This window comes from Nanorana parkeri, unplaced genomic scaffold (assembly GCF_000935625.1).
Source record: "Nanorana parkeri isolate BGI_ZX_2015 unplaced genomic scaffold, ASM93562v1 scaffold315, whole genome shotgun sequence".
NCBI classification, from domain to species: domain Eukaryota; kingdom Metazoa; phylum Chordata; class Amphibia; order Anura; family Dicroglossidae; genus Nanorana; species Nanorana parkeri.
In genome coordinates, this window is record NW_017306583.1 from 1,198,413 (window position 1) to 1,218,777 (window position 20,365).

General features: G+C 41.5%; 1 protein-coding gene across 1 annotated transcript in view; it reads right to left on the reverse strand.

The window, feature by feature from the left end:
• LOC108788260 (discoidin domain-containing receptor 2-like) overlaps window positions 1-20,365 on the reverse strand; it is a 56,269-nt gene that overhangs the window by 2,333 nt on the left and 33,571 nt on the right. The window contains exons 3-14 of the mRNA XM_018558001.1: window positions 18,503-18,605; window positions 13,540-13,768; window positions 11,691-11,838; window positions 10,808-10,913; window positions 9,688-9,874; window positions 8,257-8,503; window positions 8,034-8,135; window positions 5,439-5,596; window positions 5,039-5,237; window positions 4,533-4,777; window positions 1,585-1,706; window positions 512-709 (exon numbers count right to left, since the gene is read on the reverse strand). Coding sequence (XP_018413503.1) covers window positions 512-709; window positions 1,585-1,706; window positions 4,533-4,777; window positions 5,039-5,237; window positions 5,439-5,596; window positions 8,034-8,135; window positions 8,257-8,503; window positions 9,688-9,874; window positions 10,808-10,913; window positions 11,691-11,838; window positions 13,540-13,768; window positions 18,503-18,605 — 2,044 coding nt within the window. The remainder of the gene's footprint in view (window positions 1-511; window positions 710-1,584; window positions 1,707-4,532; window positions 4,778-5,038; window positions 5,238-5,438; window positions 5,597-8,033; window positions 8,136-8,256; window positions 8,504-9,687; window positions 9,875-10,807; window positions 10,914-11,690; window positions 11,839-13,539; window positions 13,769-18,502; window positions 18,606-20,365) is intronic.

Below are 20,365 nucleotides of genomic sequence, written 5' to 3' on the forward strand. Positions count from 1 at the left end.
TGCCTTGTTCTGGTGACAGTCGGCCCGGCTTGCGGCAGGCGCCCCCCGCCATCTATGCGCCCGGGGCGAACGACCCCCCCGCCCCCCCAGTTGTTACGCCACTGCATCAATGTAATTTTCCAAAAATTCAAATGTATCTAATTTTTTTTTCTTGATAAACCAAAGAATGGTTGTATACAAATAAGCAACATAAAGAAGGTGAAAACCATCAATTTCACAATATGAATACAAGCCTACAGGAAGCGCAGAGCCTTGGTATCTTTCTATCATGTTATCTAGTGGGTGGAAGATCTGATCTCCTGACAAAATGAAAATAATCAATCGTTTCTGCAGATGCAATAGCAGACCTTATATAAACTAAACTAATAGGAATGTAGTGGTACAAGTCTTTCCCCCCAAACTAATGTCAGTTTAACCTTTTTATCAGTTGTAAAAAAGTATAATAATTTAATAAGAACTGTGCTTGTTACAGACAAGGATGCTCGATGAAAGAATGAGGGAGGGCACCCACCTAACAGACGGGATGTTGTTAGCAGTGGTGAACTGGCTGCGGATCTCTCGTTGGGAGAGAAATTGGTTGAGATCTCCATTCTCCATATACTCCGTTATCATACACAAGGGGTCATCCCGGACGCAGACACCCAACAAGCGAATAATGTTTGGATGCTTCAACCTAGAGATGATCTTTATTTCTTTCAGAAAGTCTTTTCTGGAAGTTTGGAGAAAAGGGTGTTAATGAAATAGACATGTCTCAAACAGTTTTAAAGCAGAATTTAGGTTTTAAACGGTAACTAACAGTCAACTGAGGTTACTAGAGCAATTATAAACATTTCTGGGGAGTTTAGCTTGTTAAGACGTTTAAGGGGTTAAGTGTATGTGGGCATTCTATGATTGAACCCCACCTGTATCTAGCTGTGCTCAGTGTAGCTCAAACAGGACTCACATTGTCAGTTCAAATGCAGCTCTTAAGGTTCAGTGAACCGTACAAGGAGCATGGTCCTGCTTGGATGCAGGGCAAAGCATCTTAGAAAGAGATGTTGTATTCTAGTGCTTGTAATGCAATGCAGGCATCCTGACAGTATAAGCTTCACTGAATCCTGCAAGCAACGTGTGTGCTGGTTTTGCTAAAACAAGCAATGCTTGGCTGGCCTCAGGATGTACTACAACTCTAAAAAGTAACACTCATAAAAATGAATTCATCAACCACTAGCCAGGAAACCCTTTTAATGACCCTGGGTCGAGCAAAACAACCTTTAATATGATTATCACTGCTTTAACAAGCATTTCGACTGCACTATAGCTTCCCGTTCTAAAATAACGTTCTCAACATTACACTGCGAGAACTACTATACAGAGGACGATGCTTGGAACCAGGGTCACTTAATATGCCTTTTTTCATTATCCAAATCTAAGGCTGGCTGGTCTCTAGTTGGGGTTATGGTTAGTGACCATGTATGTGTTCCACTAATATGCATTTGTTTACTAATACGTTTTACCATCTCCTGAAAGATTCATTGTGATGTTTGACATAAAAGCAACAGTCTGCTTACTATGTGATAGCACAGACATTGGTGAATCTTATACCTAGCGGTTTTGGTAACATTGGCTCTCAGCATCTTCACGGCAACCGGAACGGGCTGATTGCTGCAGTCACTTGAGGACATTTCCAGAAAGTCTTGAAGCCCCTCGACCTCACACAGGTGGACCTGTGACAGGAAGGAGTAAAATATAGACACGAATTATTAAAACAATTTTATAATACAATGCAACCAATCAATCAGAAAGCAACATTCTTTACCTAAGAGTGGACAGACCGATAAAGGCTACTTGCTAGTGGCCTTGCACTGTGATATTAATATAACCAAGTTTAGTTAAGCTGGGTATACACGGTACTATTCTTTTCATTCAACATGCGGGCTGAATGAAAAAAATAGAACATATTCCTCCATTAATGCTTACGAGTGTTGATCGAAGAATCCCCTGCTGTTTCTATTGTATTCTGACAGCATCCACCGGCCTCTGTCAGAATACCCGAACGGAGATAGGAGCTGACTAATGCTCTGTTCCGCTGACAATTTTCCGACCTAATTTTATCAGCTGATTGAGGGATGCCCGGTGGAGTGGTGCTGACAGCGGCACCCACGCAGCAAAATCACCTCTGTGTACAGCCTACTTATCTTGACTAATTTCCCTCTGATTTATTTCCTTTCATCAAAATGTGAAGTCAATGTTTTTCCATCTGAAAATGGTTAGTTAGCTGCCATTTGAATCTTTCCTGTATAGAAATTGTTTAATAGTGACATCTGCAGGCTAAAAGGCGGTACTGCAGCCAATTAAAGAAACAAAACTATACAGTATAGACTGCCAATGCTGACCCCATTACTCTCTGAGTTACTGGTCTAGATAAGTATGGCTATTCATTGGCTTCATACTTGTTCCAGAGCCAGGGGATCAAATATATTGAAAGTGTATGTAAAACTTTATTTTCCTGTTTTTCACTGAGTGTGGAAGTGTTTGTTAGATTTTATTGCTGTCTCTGTCCCCACTGGGGAGATTTATCTTTACTATTGGTTCTGGTGAAAATTGTCTCCAGAAAGAATTATCTCCAGAAAAGAACTAGAGGGGGAATCTTCAAATGGGGACATCTGTTCTGGTGACAACTCTAAGAGGGGCTATGCACTCACTACTAGCAAAATCTCAACTTACTTCCTGCTGTGTTTCTGGGGCAGGAAGTGCAGAGAAATTTACCAGATGACAGGTTCCTAAATGCTGCAGAGTGGCATTATGTGGCTTCATGCGCTGCAGTATTCTCCTGTGAGTCGAGGGTGAGGGCAGAGCCTTTGTGCTTGGTATCATTCTACCTGGAAGAAGATTGCTGGATCAGTGCATCAGCACTGGACAGCACTGGAGATCGGGGGAATATAGCAGCCAGATCTGCTTTTTTATTTTCAGGAGCTGTGTGTGGATTCATTTATTTTTATCGTACCCAAGATAGAATTAGGCTTTAAACTAGAGGGTGACAGTCCGGCTTGCAGCATTTTCAGGAGATGGTCTCCAATGGCTGCCTAGGTGTTTGTTTTGTAACATGTATCCTTTATTTTTAAAATATAAACACACCCCTTTCCAAAGTGGATTACTGTGTTTCACCAGCAAATAGGAAAGATCACATAAGATCTGCACTAAAAGCTGTTGCATAATAAGCCAAGATTTTTTGGCATTTTGTACTTAGTAATTATATTTTTATGTCTTTAGTCTTACGTACATATAGCAAACAAGTTAATGATCTTGTCAAATCAGAATCTCTTGTATGGCCATGCCACTTATGGAAAATGTGTATTGGTCATAGACAGATAGCATATGGCTCACTGTTGGCTTTTGTTTGCATCAGATGGGGTTTGTCTCATATAAGTCTATAGAAATACAAAACCTGTTTGAAGCAGGTCAAATGCATCTGTCACCAGTCAAACATATGTCACACTGATGCCTTCAACACAAGCCTAAAGCCTGTTTTAAAAACATAACCCATAGCCTATTGGAGTGCTGATTTTGATATACACTGTGTGGCCAAATTATTATGACCACCCCATCAGTACTACGTTGGGCCACGAGATGACTCCACGAGATGACTTAGTTGGGCCGCCTCGTGACTCCACGAGATGTTGAAAGGTGATGCGAGGAATCTGACACTGCACTGTTGCCCTTCTGTTGTCTTGTACCAGTCTTGCCACTCTCCGTTCTGCCCTAACATTGACTAGTCGCTGACGGCCACAATTCGCACGTTCAGACCCAGATTTTCGGCTGACAGTCCAGTCTTTAAACACTTTAACAATAGCTGCTATTGAACATTTAACGAATTCTGCTGTTTTGCTGATACTCGCTCCATGGCTGAGAGCGCCAACAATCATCCCACGTTCAAAGGCTGTTAAATCGCGTTGTTTACCCATATCTTCAGAAAAAAATCACTTCTACTGTCGTGGTAAACAACCTGCTTCCCTATTTATAATGGCCTGACCCTCTAGCAACTTCAGCGCAAAATTATAGCCTACCAACGTCAGGTGTTCATAATAATCTGGCCACTCATGAACATATCATGAACATATTTATCCAGACAGACAGGTAGGAGGCACCATGTCCCTCCCATTCAAGAGTTCTTCATGGGCTCCCTGCCATTGGACACCCATGAAGTTCAATAAGCTTGCACTTGGCACATCTCTCCTTATGAATAATAATGAATAGAGGAGGGAGAGATAGAAAGTACACCTCCCAATGCATGCATCCTCATTGGCTGATAGTAAACAGGTGGGATTAACAACCATTGTTTTTTTAACATGAGAGGGTATAAATCCCAGCAATGTTTGGCAATCTCGTTTGTTTGACACATTGGTGTGCACTACAGCCTTTTTGTTTTTTCACTTTGTAAACTATTATTTTGTCACTCCAGGTGAAGCCCTGCATTCCCAAATCATGTGGAGTAGCAGGTCATGTTTGTGACTCTTGTTTGTTTTGCCTGGACATTTATTTGTTCAACCTACCTCTCCAAACTGACCCTCGCCAAGTTTCTCTTTCATCCGCAACTGGTTGCGTGGGAATTCGCCTACACTGATGTCCTTCTTAGTGAGCGAGTCCACGGTGAGGGCAGGCACAGCGTACATGGTGTTCCCTGTCACCCCCTGAAGATTGACAATATCCGTTTCTGCGTAGTGAGGGACGCTGTTCTGAAATCCCTGGTGCGGGGTGGACTTGGTCAGGTCTGGCTCAGCGTAGTCTCCGCTGCAGGCTGGGAACACATTTAGGATTTAGTTCATTGTAACAGGCTGATTTAACCAGGGAAATTGATGTCTATGGATAACCTAAGAGCTTAGGCAGCAAATGATTTATGAAAAAGCATACACTATCAACTGACAGTGATCATCAGCTGCTTGGCTCCCAGTTCCATCAATGTCACCCTAGATCTTATCATGATTTTACATTAGCGGATGAAGTTGCTGAAAGGGGCCACAAAAGACCCCTAGACATTAATGCCTGCCTGGGCTCTCACCTGAATCCTCAGCACTCTGTGATAGTTCGGGAAGCTTGCGCAGTGGTTTGGTGGGTTGCTGGTAGTCAAGATCCAGAGGGAATATCCTTTCATATGTTGGGTTGGACTGGTGGATTTGAGTCTGGTTGTTGCTGCCAATTGTGTAGCTATAGAAGGAAAGGCGAACAGTGGCGTCTTCTTCCAGAATCCGACGTGGAGCCTAGAAGGTCAAAGTATATCAGTTCTTCATATACAGAAGGACTCTTCCAGTATATTTAAAGAAGTATATGCTAATTTGATTTAAACATATTTTGAGGGACTTTCCATTGTGAAATAGTTGCTCAAAAACCTAGTGGATAAACTATGTGACACATTTATCAGCAGGGTAATAAACTGAAAGCTGTGGTCTGTTTTTTTTTACCTTTTCCAGCCGCTTCTGTATGTATTGCTTCCACAGGATTAAAACTATTATAACAATAAGTAGGAGAATTATGGCCACCAAACAGCCAATCAGAACGGATGTTTTAGGCTCATCAATTTTGACCACGGGTCGGCTGATGGTGAACGGGAAAGTGGTTTCTAGGAAACAGAACAATAAGACAAAAGAGAATGTTAATGATATATGGAAGGGCATGGGCCTTGAAGACCCAATTCATTACGATGTCTAACGCAACAAACAAAACAAAATGCAGCCAATAGGATGCCCACTGTCCTGCAATGAGTAATAATCCACTTAGTTTTGGTATGCGTGATGGAATCATACCTTCTGTTTTAAGAAGGTTCTACTGTAATAAGCTACATAGCAGTGGCGGAGCTAAGGAACAAAGGGCCCTGGTGCAAGATTTTTTTTTTGGGCCCCCCCTCCACCCCAAAAAAACCCACAAACACAGCGCACTCCTTCCGCAGCGCTCGGCCGGCTGTCACTTTCTCTCCTCCCCGCTGGGAGTCGGAGCAGCGTCCAGCGGGGAAAAAAGAAAATAGTAATTGTTCTTAAGTTTCTGGCTTATAGCCCAACTCTTTCATTGTTGGGTTCCTAGTGGGGAGATTTTCCCTTACTTTATGTCAGGACATGAATTGATGAGCAGTTCTTCCAATGGGGTCACAGGCAAAAACCTAATTTTAGTAGGGTGAGTAAAGGTTACCGTAAAAAAATGAACATGTTGCTCTCCAAACATTTTAGTACGCAAGTGCTTCAGTGATCAATGACAGATAGCACTGTCACAAAGGATAAGTAGTTCACCAGCTCATCATATGCTCTTTATTACCTTTTTTTTACTAGTCACATCCACTGTCGCCCAATGAAGGAGTTTGTGAAGGAGTTCTGAAACTCTTGCTAATAAAAGAAAAAAAAGAGCGTATGATGATCTGCATAACCAGGGGAAAGGGTAAAACTTCCAAAAAAGTGTTTTGCCTTCCTTGATAAAGAGTCAGGGATTAAAAAATGGGGGTCACATAGAATTTTAAAAATCCTAACAGAAATTTCCCCAAATGTATCCAAAACCTAAAAAGTAATGGGTACAATTAGGATTTAAAAATAGATAATTACTATAGTCTTCAGTGGGATATAGCTTTTTAAATATGAGTTGAGGGTCAATGATAGGCACATTATTGTCAAAGTCTATAGTCATTGAACTAAGAAGATCTTAATTTTTGCAATCAAGTGATGTAGGCCATAGCAGAGATATTATGGGGGATCATAGACACTTAAAGTGATATTAGCGAAACTTACAAATCCCTTGGGCCCACTGGACGTCCTCTGATTCACTCACTCACGTTCCCATTAATAAATATGTATACATTCCTTATCACCCCCACATGTCCGGGGGGTAGGATGACCCTGCACCAACCTATGTTTACCTCCATGGCGAGGAGGTTGTTATTTTACCCACTGTTCTATACTTACAATTTTCTCCCTGGAGATATAACATTGTTGCCAAGCAAGTTCACCTGATTGTATGTACAATTAATTGCTTTTATTACTAGTTGTGTGATTCTTTCTCTTATACCTCATTTGGTAAGAACCAATTTATGTAGACCTCCTGCTTTCCAGCTCCCTAGTCAACTCCTCCCATACTCGCCTCCAGGACTTCACTAGAGTCTCTCCCATCCTCTGGAACTCTTTACCACAACCTGTCCGTCTATCTCCCACCCTGACTGTCTTTAAGCGTTCCCTGATTTTTTTAATAGTCAAGGTACTTAAATGTATTTTTAAGATTTGATTTCTGAGTTTAGTGTCACTTTAATTAGTAAAGCTCATAGTTAGGCTTTTGATTATTGAAGGCTACAGGCATCAGATTGCTGAAGGTCTTTACTAAACATGTGACTGTTGGAGGTCATAGATAGAGATTTTATTGACAAAATCACTTGAGATATAAAGGTCATCGCAAAGATACTATTGAAATATACACTTAGCCACATAGTCAGTCTTTTGATTGTTGAAGGCCACTAATCAAATTGCTAAAAATTCTTTTGTTAACACTTGAGCATTTAATGTCATATTTTGGAAAGTAATTTTACTAGGGGAGGCCACAGTAAGGCATTTGAAACACACAGATAAGGAATGAGCGTAATGGAGAGGTTTTATCGCCCCAAAATTTTAGTGACAATTCATAGATTTTTGCAGATCATTGAGGAAGGCAACATCAAGGGTTTTTAGTGGTTTTAAGTGGCATCTGAGGTATATGGAAGCTCATTTCAACTCTATTGGACACGTTCTTGCGCCAAAAAATTGTCCTTTTTTAGGCTCATTATTTCATTGTCTTTTTACAGACCTTAAAAAACAGCGTAAAAATAAGTAACGTAGAAGATTTAAAGTGACAGTTGACAAATAATAATAAAAGCCCCCAAAACACTAAATCAAATTAACAACACTAAATGCATCCAACCCCCCAAAAAAATATTACATTTTTTTTTTCAAGGAGATTTCACTTAAGCAACGCAACAACAAATGAAAGTGTTTCCACTGATCTATAAAGAAGTTCATACATAGGCGAATAGTGGAGTGTTTTACACTCACCCAAATTTCTCTCAGTAGTATTGAGGAACGGGGTTTCAGTGGTGGCTGCCTGGACAGTAGTAGGAGCCAGAGTGACACTGGTGGGCATTGCAATGTCCATATCTGTGGAAGAGTAAGATGATCAGCAACAAAATTACAAGACTGTACAAGACTGGGGGATATTTTTTATTAGCTGCTTTTCTGAAATGTTTTGTGTTTTGATTCAACATCAGCAATGCGTTACCTGACTGGAAGGAGATTTCACTGAACATTATCCACGTGTCAGCGAAGTAAAACCTACAAAGGATGAAGCTCCCCACTCGTTGCTGTAACGGGATTATGACGAACCGTGAACTTGGGTTCTTGTCATCCAGCACTGTCACCACCCCCACTGAATCTGGCCCCCAGTCAGACTGTTGGCGTGACTTAAAGAGGCACTCCGCCCTCTGGAAGATCTTCACCCCTTTACTGAACATGTTGTTACAGTGGACCTGGGAAAACAGGATATGCCATCACTCATGTTTGGCTTTATGGCTATAGCAAGTTGATTTCACCAAAATGATAATAATAATTAAAAAAAGATATTAAGAAAGGATGTTAATGTATTTGTTCTTATATTTAATTTGCATTTCATTTAGTTTTTAAAGCATGGCTAAGCCTAATTCCAAACGTTTTATTTTGCAGCTTACCAGTCCTTCAAATTGTTGACTGTGTTAGTTTTCTTTTTTAGTCTTTTTTCCTTTATTTCTACATGGAGAGCCTCCTAGTAACATACGTACTTACTGTCCTAGGATGACAGCGTGCACTCAGTGTATCTATAGAGGAGCAGTGTTATCACACTAGGACAGGGCTAGAGAACACCCCCTTTTCCCTTCTCCATAACTTTAGTGGAAGATGTCTGTGAAGGTTCTCATTCATCCAGGTCTTATTTTTTTTACAAATATTTAGGGGAAAATGCTCTGTAGTTCTCAGAGATAGCTGGGGATAATACTAACTGATAACATCCAGCAGAGGCAGAGAGCACAGGATGTTACCCGCTCACAAGATTTCTGGCAGGGTCAACAGTGATTTTTTTATTTTACTAAACAGATATAACAAAACACTTTCAATAGAATATTTAATAGAACAAAAGAGAGCCATATACATCTTGAATACTCTTGCCTTCATTTCTGTCTACCTGGGAATTTGAATGTTCTCTTACACATTTGTGTATTTATGCTCCTCCTGATACATTCCCTATGATAAAAAGTAAAAATCCAGTGGGGAGAGTGGGAACCCCTCATATGGTAACAGTAGAAGGGCAGACTTGGGAACTCAGAGAAGATGCAGAGATCTCACAAATAGGGTTCCAGAGAGATAGAAGAGCTGCCAGGTGGTGTAATTGTCCATTATCTACCAAACCCTGAAATAATCGTTTTTGGGACTAACCCTTTTTAAATTAGACAACTTGCCTAGGCATTCACTACTTTTTGATTTTGCAGGCATTATGTAAATATTGTTTAGAACAATGAATTAGATACTTACCTTAATTCTCATATTCAGAACAGTGAGAATGGAAGCAAAAAAAGAAATAAATGGCTGATGTGAACAATATAATACTAATTTCAGACATACTGCATAAACAAGACCACTGCAAGAAAGGTAGGTAGGTCATATATGTAGGCAGATGTTTTACCTTCATGGAAGTGAAGTTTCTCGGCCTATCAAACTGGAACTCTATTTCCACATATCCGTTGCGCGTACTTTCATTTTTCCAGCCAACGTAATCATAGCCTGGCCAGACCCGATATTGGTGGCTCTGTGTGAAGTCGTCCAACCCCAGCACACCATCCGTCAGCTGTCCTAAACCGTCAAAAAGCCGCCTGCGTTTCAAACATATGAGATTTTTGAGGAAGGGTTGTCAATATTTTTTCTGGTAGTGATGACAGGCAATAGGGCATATTAGTAATACGGAAAAAAATAGCCTTGGCCAATCAGGAATGTGCGTTCATTCTCTATCCTTCGGTAGAAAAATGGCACTAAGATCTGATGATCATCACAGTTTCTGTTTTTGAAGCGGACCTCTCGCTGTAAAATATCTTGTTCATTAGTTAGTTTGGTGTGAGAACTGATGTTTGATGAATGTTATTTGACAATAATGTCTATGTACACAGCTACCTCTTAACACAGAACTAGTTGGGCTGACTTTTGGTTGAGAGTCTGGTCTACGGACATCCTCCCAAGAAGACAACAAGCCAACTTTTTCTATGGAAAGAGGAAGGTCTGAAAAGAACCATGTTTGGCAAATAACATGTAGCCAAAAAGTTTACAAAAATGAACTTAGAGTAATGAATACGTTTTTTTCAAAAGTGTCAACTCTCCTTTCAGTCATGTCATGAATCTCTTTTCAACCCTAACTCCAAGCAAATTCTTTTTTTTAGGGTTTTAAAAAATAATTTCTGCCAGGATTTCAGGCAGGGACCCTGTTTTGGAAGATTTTCACTGACTTCCTGTCCCTGTGACACCAGTCGAAGGAATGGGCAGTGTTGTTACTGGGACGCAGACAGTGCCAGAAGATCTAATCTTGTCCAATTTTACCGAAACAAATGTTTTATTTGTTTGTTTCCCAATTTCCTATTACTTAATCCTTGGACAGGAAGTGAGGGGGTACAAGCCCTGTAGAGTCAAAGACAGCAATAAAATCCTGCCACAGGCTGTAGCTCCTTACTGCTTTATCCCCCCAAACAAACAAAAAAACCACAAGCAGTGGTTGGAACTAGGCTTTAAATCTCAATTTTGTGAATGGGTTGTCATACCTCTTCTCCAGGTATCCATCATAGGTGGAGTCATTTAGATATGCTACTGGATGCCCTGGAGCCATATAGGTCTCTCCTTCTGGAATACTGTAGGACTTCAGACCATCTAGAACAACAGAAATTTATATTAGAAAATCTGAGCACAAGCTTTTAATTGGGGGAGATGTCCCTGTTACTGGTGTAACTGTGCATCACTGGTGTTCTCTTTGAATATGCCAGGGTACATACAGCTGCAGTCTATACACAGTGAGCAGGCCATTCTTGTGTGGGATACAGAGAACAATCAATTTTCCAGCATGATAGAAAACCACTAATGTTAATGATAATGTTTATGACAACAGTTTTTTCCTGATCTGCCCTCTGTTCATTTCTGCCCTTCTTTATTAGCAAATGGCAACTGTTATGCTAAAAGACATCTTGTATATTGCTATTCTTTTCTTCTACTGTAGCTTAATCAGTCTATACAGGTACAAGATGGTGTTATAAATTAAGAAAGCTGGGAAAAGTGGTTTTTGCAGCAGCTGTTTTGCTAAAAAGAGAGACAAATTATTTAGAGGAAACATCCCCCTCCCCCCCCACACACACTACCTTCTCCTATGGCAATACAAATTACAGCATCTCAATTTGTGCACTGACCCAATTTGCCAGAAAAGATGCAAGTAGTGCTGGACCTTCTTAAAAGTGCTGGGCTTTCTTTTATTTATAAGGAATAACATATACTGTACATCTAGTAATTGTTTTATGAAATATTTTATAACATTTAAAAAAATACTGTATTCAAAGCATAATTTTTTACATTTTAAACTTTAAAAAAAAGTTTAAATAATAATTATCAAAACCACTATAGTTATAATTTGTATCTAGTACAGTTGAGCCTGCTTACCATACCAGCCGCAGCCGTATAACTCTACCCTCATACACACGGTCATGGGGACCTCGGTGACAGGGATGACTCGGATGTGACTGGCAATAATTGGGGGTCTCAGGTCATTCAGGACCACTTCATACTCATCAACATTGCCTTTGATTATCTGAAAATGTATATCAAAACAGAAAATTAAATCTATCTGTCTATATCTGATCTATGCATCTATCTTTCTATCTATCTATCTATCTATCTATCTATCTATCTATCTATCTATCTATTATAATGTTTATTGACAGTCACTCGTATTTTATTTCATTTTACCTCACATCACATGGCATCTTCTCTCTATTAAGGTACTTTGTGTAAAATAAATAAACCTTTTCATTGGGAAACTCAGTTAGCTGGTTACTCACAAACAAGCAAGGTCATCATTCACTTTGGCTGGATGAGACATATCAGAAGCTATGTCAAGGATATGTGACAGATCAGTCACCACAACGCTGACGATTCAGGGCCTTTCTGCGGTTATAGAAATCGCACAAGATGTCGTAGTTTGGATGATGTTATTTTTGAAAAGCTGTGCACAGTGTTTGTTTCTTATTTAACCTACGTGGACGAGGAACGGTCAAAGCTGTCCGTGACAGAGGAATGAGGTGTACCCTTTGAGAAGAAGACACTGTACCTACATTGGCATACCAGAAATGTAATGGGTCTTGCTTAGCTATTCTATATTGTTGAGAATACGATGACCATGCATGTTGTGGTTTGAATGGCCAGATGGGAAGCTGGCTTTGCCGGCTGTGTCTTCAGGGTTTACAAGTCACCTAAGATCCAATGTTAGCATTGCAGTTGAGTTGGCTAAACCCTAGATCAGTCAGAATTAAGTGAAGGTGAATACAGTAGACATAGTTGAACCTTAAGCCTTAACAGGCATTCTTTACCAGTCATGGCCTTTGAGTTGGCAACCATATAGGCTCAAGGGGTAGTTAGGAAGATCCCCTTGGATATATTTGCTTCTTTGGGCAATTTTTCCTGCATAGTATGACATAAAAAGGGATGATGGAAGTTGACAAAGAGGTCCCAAGTTTGCTTGGGTAATTAGCAAATTGCTTGACTGGGTTAGGTGCTTAATTCCTAATGTACAACATCTTTCAGTAGCTGCCCAGATATTTGACTTTGCTCAGATATTAAGATATATCCCATCAAACACATTCTGTTCAGTGGTCAATGGTTCTGTGATGATCTGTTTGCCAACAGGGAACATAATACTGTGGTCTAAGAACTCTGGTCTTGCTAAAGCAATCATTAAGGGGTGTAATGCTCTCAGTAATCTTGTAATCTAATGTTCTTCGATCACAATCCTCTATGTCATACTCCAAAGATACAGTATATTGCTATAGATGGCCATGTGATACATATGGGTTTAAACCTAAGAACAAAAATCAAATGTATTGCAGCTTTCCATTCCTTATATGTTGAAGATGAATTTTCAACTAGTGATTCTGCCAATACCATGATTCCTGTTCTAGGGCCAAAATGTTACCTCACGGCACTGTATCTTTGGAGAAACAGCATTATCACCCTAAGAAATTAATACAGAAACGTATGCCTTTTCTCTTCCCCAGAACATAGCTAGGAAAATGTCTGAAGTCCTCAAAATTTGATGGGGAACAATGTTACTATTAAGGTAAAAAGAGCAAAGGGATCCATGGTGTCCAATCTCCCATCAGCTCCATTTTAACAATATACAATGTACATTACAAAATGGTAGTTTGGGCAGGTTTTGCATTGATCAAAGATGACAGAGGTTACAATTAATTAAAGAATATGATCTTCCTGCCTGTACGACTACTAGACTTCTCACCTGCTGGCCTTGGTGGTCCTTCCACGAAAGCCACCTTTCTCCATTCCGGCTGTAGTCCACACGGTAGAATCTTGCAAACTCTTTACCGGTGGCTCGAGCATGACGTCCTTGAGTTCCAATCAGTGTAATGAAATAGAGTTTGTGTAGATGTATCTGTAAGAACTGGACATCTTTTGGCTGAAGCAAACCCGCAGGGCACCAAGCCCCATCACCTTCCTCCCGCTGAAGCCTGCAGAAGAGACACGGGATATAAGTTTACTGGAGCCCTAGAGTTAATGTTACTGTATTCCTTTCTTTCATATAGTATACCTTCTTAACGGAGAACTATGGGGTTAAAGCTTTTCCCCATAGTTCTCCTTAGGGTAACGGGAGAACACAAACTAGCATCCTCCCGTCACCCTAGGCTCAGTATACCACGACCTGTAGCTCGCGGTATACTGAGACGCCGCAGCTGAAGCAGATCCCGACAATTGTGCCGGGATCCGCCCAGCTGCGTGACTGACAGCTGGCTCTGCCTATCTAGAGGCAGAGCCAGCTGTACCCGCACCCTCCCCCATCTGTTCCGCCAGTCAGCGCTGGTGGATCGGAGCGGGGAGGGGGGAATCCAGCCCCTCCCCTGTCATGGCAGAGAGGCGTGACAGGATCGAGAGGTGAGCGAACGCCGGTATGTGTTCACTCACTTCCCGATCTACTGAGCCGACCTGTGACAGTCTCATTGTCACAGGTCGGCTAGAACTATGAGGTGAGTGAAAAGCACTCACCTCATAGTTCTCCTTTAAGGATTTTATAGCCATGGTGCAAATGAGAACAATGCAAAGAAATGACATTTTTTATTAGAGAGCAGTGACACAGCTGACAATGCAGCCTATCCATTCACTAGAGACCGGTGACATCACTGAGAATGCAGCCTATCCATTCACTAGAGACTGGTGACCATCACTGAGAATGCAGCTTATCCATTCTCTAGAGACCAGTGACATCACTGAGAATGCAGCCTATCCATTCACTAGAGACTGGTGACCATCACTGAGAATGCAGCTTATCCATTCTCTAGAGACCAGTGACATCACTGAGAATGCAGCCTATCCATTCACTAGATACTGGTGACCATCACTGAGAATGCAGCCTACCCATTCACTAGAGACCAGTGACATCGCTGAGCATGCAGCCTATCCATTCACTAGAGATCAGTGACATCACTGTAATTTAATTGTAATTTAACTGTAATTTAATTTCAACATTCATTACAACTAAATATTATATATTATATTGCTGGAGTAAAGAACATTGCTAGGTTAATTTACAAAGGAAGGAAATAATGTGAATAGCCGTGTTTGTAGAGTAAACATAGCATTTGTTGTTTAGCACTGTACACAAAGTCCAGAGACTCAGATTTGTGTGATTTAAAATCTGACTTTTCTTCTCCAGGGAACAGTAACATCCAGAAACTACAAGGAAACATTTCACATTTACTGCTAAAGTCCATTGACATCATTCTTCCAAACTGACGTCCTATTCTTTTTCAAGGATAAAGTTACTTATTACATTGTGTAAGTGTCAGACGGACAAGTGCAGTGGAAACTGAAGTGGAATTAAATAATGGTTACAGTCTGAGACAACCTTGTTTTCACACTTGCCATCTTTTTCGGAGCGAACGAATAGTGGTCAGTTATGGAAACATTTGTAACATGTTCTATAAGGCTACAGGTTGACTTCGTTCTGGGAATGTTCTAACTCTGTGACTGGCTACTTTTGGGTGCAGTTTTACTATAGGCTTAGCGGAGGAATGGCGAATGGCTCCATTCTCCACTTTTAGGCCTTGTCTAGATTGGCAGCAGGCTCCACTGCCCTTGAAAAAGCAATCCGTGGTGGATCACTTTTCACCAGGTAATTGAGCAGTGGCAGCCCAGCGTTCATGAGGCAATATTGCTGCCTCCTGAATGCAATTTTTTCGTGATTCTTTAAGTGACACTCAACTCAGGAGTTAAAGCTTAAAAATGAATTCATGTTCCTTAACTATGAACAAAAATGTATCTTATTTGTGTATCACTCGGCTGTAGATCCTCAAATCATCTCTGAATTCATGCTGACACTTCATGCTGTTCTTCCTTCTGGAGGGTGGCTACTTTTGTTCCCCATGGTCCCTGCGTGTGTTGTAAAGTAGCCACCGCTCCAATCCTGTTCTCATGATGGACTATAATCTCAATACAAATTATTAAACTAAACTTGAGATTGTTGTGCCGCCCCACGATCGGAACAAGGATTTATCTTGGACTGTCATTTCACCAAGTGGACAAGGCCTGACAGCAGTACTACAAGCTTAGTCCATGCTACACACTGCTATCGCACTAAGTCCACATATGCTTACTGTCAGGACTGGCACATATGCCAAAACCATCTTTCTGCAAAGGACATTGCTCAAAGTGAGTTGATTCCACTACAAATGGCAGAACAAAGCATCTCTAGCATAGCAATGAGATGTATTCTTGACAAGCAAGGCATTGCTAGAAACAATCCAACTGCCAAGCTGAATCCATTCATCAAACACCTCTTTTGAATGAATCGGTATTGACGAGTTCAGCTATCTGACGAGGATTGTCCGCAGTGAGTATATCTGCTTATACAGGCCAGGCATAGAGGTCTCAGCAAGGGATATATTTCGCTATCACAATGATCGGAGTCAGAATAATTGTAGTCCATCATGGGAGTGAGCTTGGAGCACTGAATACTTTACAACACACGTGTTGAATGTAAATTAATTTTTAAGATTTAACTCCAGAGTTTATTGACACTTTAAAGGGGATTGTGGCCCGGTCCCATTCACCTCTTTTATCGCGTTTGGCAGCCTGGACACATAGACAAACTACAATCTGCTGAACCAGCTCCTAAGAATTGTGTTCTTTTACCATAGTAATACTCTGATATTATGGTGTTATATACAGTAACTATGTGTGATGGGGTCCCATAGTAAAACCATTAAAGAGAAATTGTCACTTTAGGTCAGGGGGATCTAATGAGAGATGCTGGGACCATGGAGATAAGTGCCAGTTCGAGAGAGTTATTAATTATTTGACAAGGTCTTTTTAAGGGCCTCCTGTCTCTGTAATCTGCATCTCAAAGGCAATGCCTTCAGTCGTACAATATACAAATTGTTTTCATAGCAATCAAAGAGAAGTTCCCAAACTTTACATACATTTATTTCATCTAAATGGATTTAAAATGTTATTGCTATCTATTGTAAGGAGAACAGGCTCAAATAGTAGTAGCAGCAGTAACCCATGCATGAGACAAGGACATCCAGGAACAGTCCAAACAGGTTTGTCCTCCACTTATATTCAGAAAGGCAGCAAACAAACATGGTTAAATGCAGGATGGCGTTCTATAGGAAGTCCATACCATAAAACAAACAAAACATCTGCACATTTTAGCCACTGACTAAATTTATATCAGTTCCTGACTAACAGGGTGCCCTCTAATGGGTTCCAAAACAAACAAACAGTGCATGTACCTTTTTCCATGTTCTGTCAGCACTCAGTCCTTTCACGCAGCAGAGAGAGAGAGATAGAGAAACAGAGCCCCGAGCATCAGTCATCTCACAAATAAAAAGACCTGTGGACAGCTAAATAATGAGGTCTGGCTAACTGGTATGATGTGAACCTAGGAAATGAGGCTTTATCCCACCCAAAGCTCTACAAATGCTTCAGACTCCAGAACAGGACTTACTAAAGTGATATTAAAGTCAAAAGGTTTTTAAGCTCTTTCAAATGTTGACTTACTTACAATAGATGATGCAATAGAAGTTTTAGTTTTCTACTGGATTAGCTGACCCCCTGAGTACTGGCCCTGGTATCTTGTTTTAGGGTTGCTACTTTTCCTTGCAGGGTCCTACTGAGCCACCTTTGTGTGTGCTAGTAAGCTGCGTTTGCCTCCACAAACACACAGACACAGCAAGGCAAACCATTCTCATGTTCCCTATCCCCAACCCTGCCTCCTCCCTTGTCCAAGCTATTATATGGACTGCTTTGTCCCTTGTGATCCTGTAATGGACAAGAAGTTCAGGGATGCCAGCTGTTTGGAATCATGGTGACTATAAGTGCATGGTGACTATAAGTGCTTGGGCAAAAATGTAAATAAATACTATGGTGGTCGATGTATATTTTTTGATCTGTGTTCATTATTGAAAAAAGTTTGAGTGTTTAATACTACATTAAAGGAGAATTATGAGGTGAGTGATTTTCACTCAGCCTCATAATCTGAGCCGACCTGTGACAATGAGACTGTCACAGGTCGGCTCAGTAGATCGGGAAGTGAGCGAACACATAGCGGCGCTCGCTCACTTCTCGATCCTGTGCCGGCAGAGAGCCGTAACAGTGGAGTGACTGTATTCCCCCCTCCCCTGTCCGATCCTCCAGCGCTGACTGGTGTACCGGACGGGGGAGGGGGCGGGTACAGCTGGCTCTGCCTCTAGATAGGCAAAGCCGGCTGTCACTCACGCAGCTGGGTGGATCCAGACATAATTGTCGGGATCCGTTCCGGCTGCAGCGTCTCAGTATACCGCGAGCTACAGCTCGCGGTATACTGAGCTTTGGGTGACGGGAGGACGCTAGTTTGTGTCCTCCTGTTACCGTTATGAGAACTATGGGGAAAAGCCTTAACCCCATAGTTCTGCTTTAAGATTCTGAGAAAAACAACAAAGATTACAAACTCAAAACCTGGAGCCCCTCATCATGTGTATGTAAGAACCCTAGGTGATATCCAGGACAGGAAGTGATGGGAAATCTCAAGGACAGAGACATCAATATATTATATGTTTTTGTTTTGTTTTTCAAGCGCCTTTTGACTGAGGATTGATCAACAGTGTTAATACTGCATTTCTAAAACAAACAAGACTCCAACATTCACTGCAATCATATATATATATACATGTATCTACATATAGCACTGTTTAAAGCAGAACACGTACCTTGCACAATGTGGCCCCGTTGACTCATACCACTGACTAGAAGCAGTGATATCCTCATCACGTATTGTCCTTTCATGCATCCCTAGCGCATAGCGACATATAGCTGAAGACACATGAAAATAAGACCTATCGTTAGTATATGTTGTTATATACAGTACAGGTATATGCATAACTGTGGCACAATTCAAATCACAAGAGTGGAGCTCTCTTCCTCAGGACCCACATTTGTCCTTTGTCATTAAGTTATGACTCAAGTCGCACTGTAATGGAAAGAACGCCATTGCGGTACTGCACTTTCTGGTGCAGGCAATTGAACTGTGGGTGGGAGGTGCGCTTGGGGTGCCATTCAAAGGAAACGTGATTTTTTTATTCTGGTCCAGGCACCTCTACAGAACATGCAAGGAAGCTGTAAGCAATGCACCAATTGATGGAACTCCCTCGTGGCCATAGATCCAGCCCCCCCCCCCCCTTAAGCTGATACTCTGCGCCGAGCAGCATGGCTGCTTGGTGCGAGAACCGACAGTGCTGTGCTAGGGGGAGGCAGAGGAGCCTCTCACCTAGAAAAGTTTAAGACATGTGGCAACCCACTGAACACAGGGTCGCAACCCACTTTTGGGTCACGACCCACCAGTTGAGAACCAAGGGTTTAGAGCAACTTTGATTTTCTGACTTGCACTAAACATACTTAGCTGGAACGTTATTGGTTATGATGGTCAACACAAACAGCTTTCATTTCTTACTATTGCTCTAGTGTTGGGGAGCACAACATACATACATTTGACCACTTTCTGTTTAACCTCCCTGGCGATCTGATTATCTCAGTATTTTCTTTCTTTCTTTCTTTTTTCTATTTTTTTTCTTTCTATTTTTTACTTTAGAATTTCCCGCCGGTTCCGAAGGAAGACGGATGGCAGCATCAGCCGGAGGACACAGCAGGGCTCGTAGGGACAAGGTAAGCGACGCTACAGTGTAATCCTGAGTGTGTGGAACTGAAAATTAACCCCGAGCCACACTCGGGATTACCGCCAGGAAGGTTAAATGTTTTTTTCTCACTAGTGAAGACATTTCCACAAAAAATCCTGGTGGACTCACAAAAAACTATTGACTGTCCCTGCCTTTAATGTTTGCCCCCCACGATTGACTGGCTGAGACCGCATGGCCATTGCCTCTGCACAAGTCACATGATTGGGCACTGGATGGAAGCAGAAGCATAAACTTTTCCTGGTACATTTTTCTAGCTGCAGTTGACTTAATAGCCTTTGGTTCAAGGAGTAGCACACATAGGGGTCTATTCACGAAGCTGCCGAGGGCAGCCGAGTGAATGACCGATCTGAAGTGAAGTGAGCCGAACAATGTTCGGCTATTCACTTCAGGCTGGTACGGCTGATTTCAGCCGTACATCGGCTGAAATCAGCCGTACATCGGCTTGCTTCGTGTGGCTTCGGGTCGGCCGAACATGCTCAGTTTGACTCAGCCGATCCAACATCTGGATCGGCTGAGCCGAACCTCCGGCAGGCTACTCACTGCTGTTCGGGCTATTCTTAAAGATCCCGAACAGCAGTGAGTGAATAGCCGAATGCCGCCGAGCGGCATTCGGCTCGGCTGTTGTGCTCGGTCCCTCAGTAAATAGCAAATGATTGTGCGGAGCTAGCAGTGACAGCTAGCTCCGCCCAATAGTTTCCTATTGTCCGGCTCTGCTGCTGTAAAAAAAAAAAAAAGAAACATTGCTGTGTCTTTTTTTCTTTATTCTGACACGATCGATGTCAGAATAGAAAAAAAAAAAGAAATTTTCCCATTGAAAAGCATTGGGACATTACTATTGGCTATTTCAATTTGCAATAGCCAATAGTAAACTAGCATTGT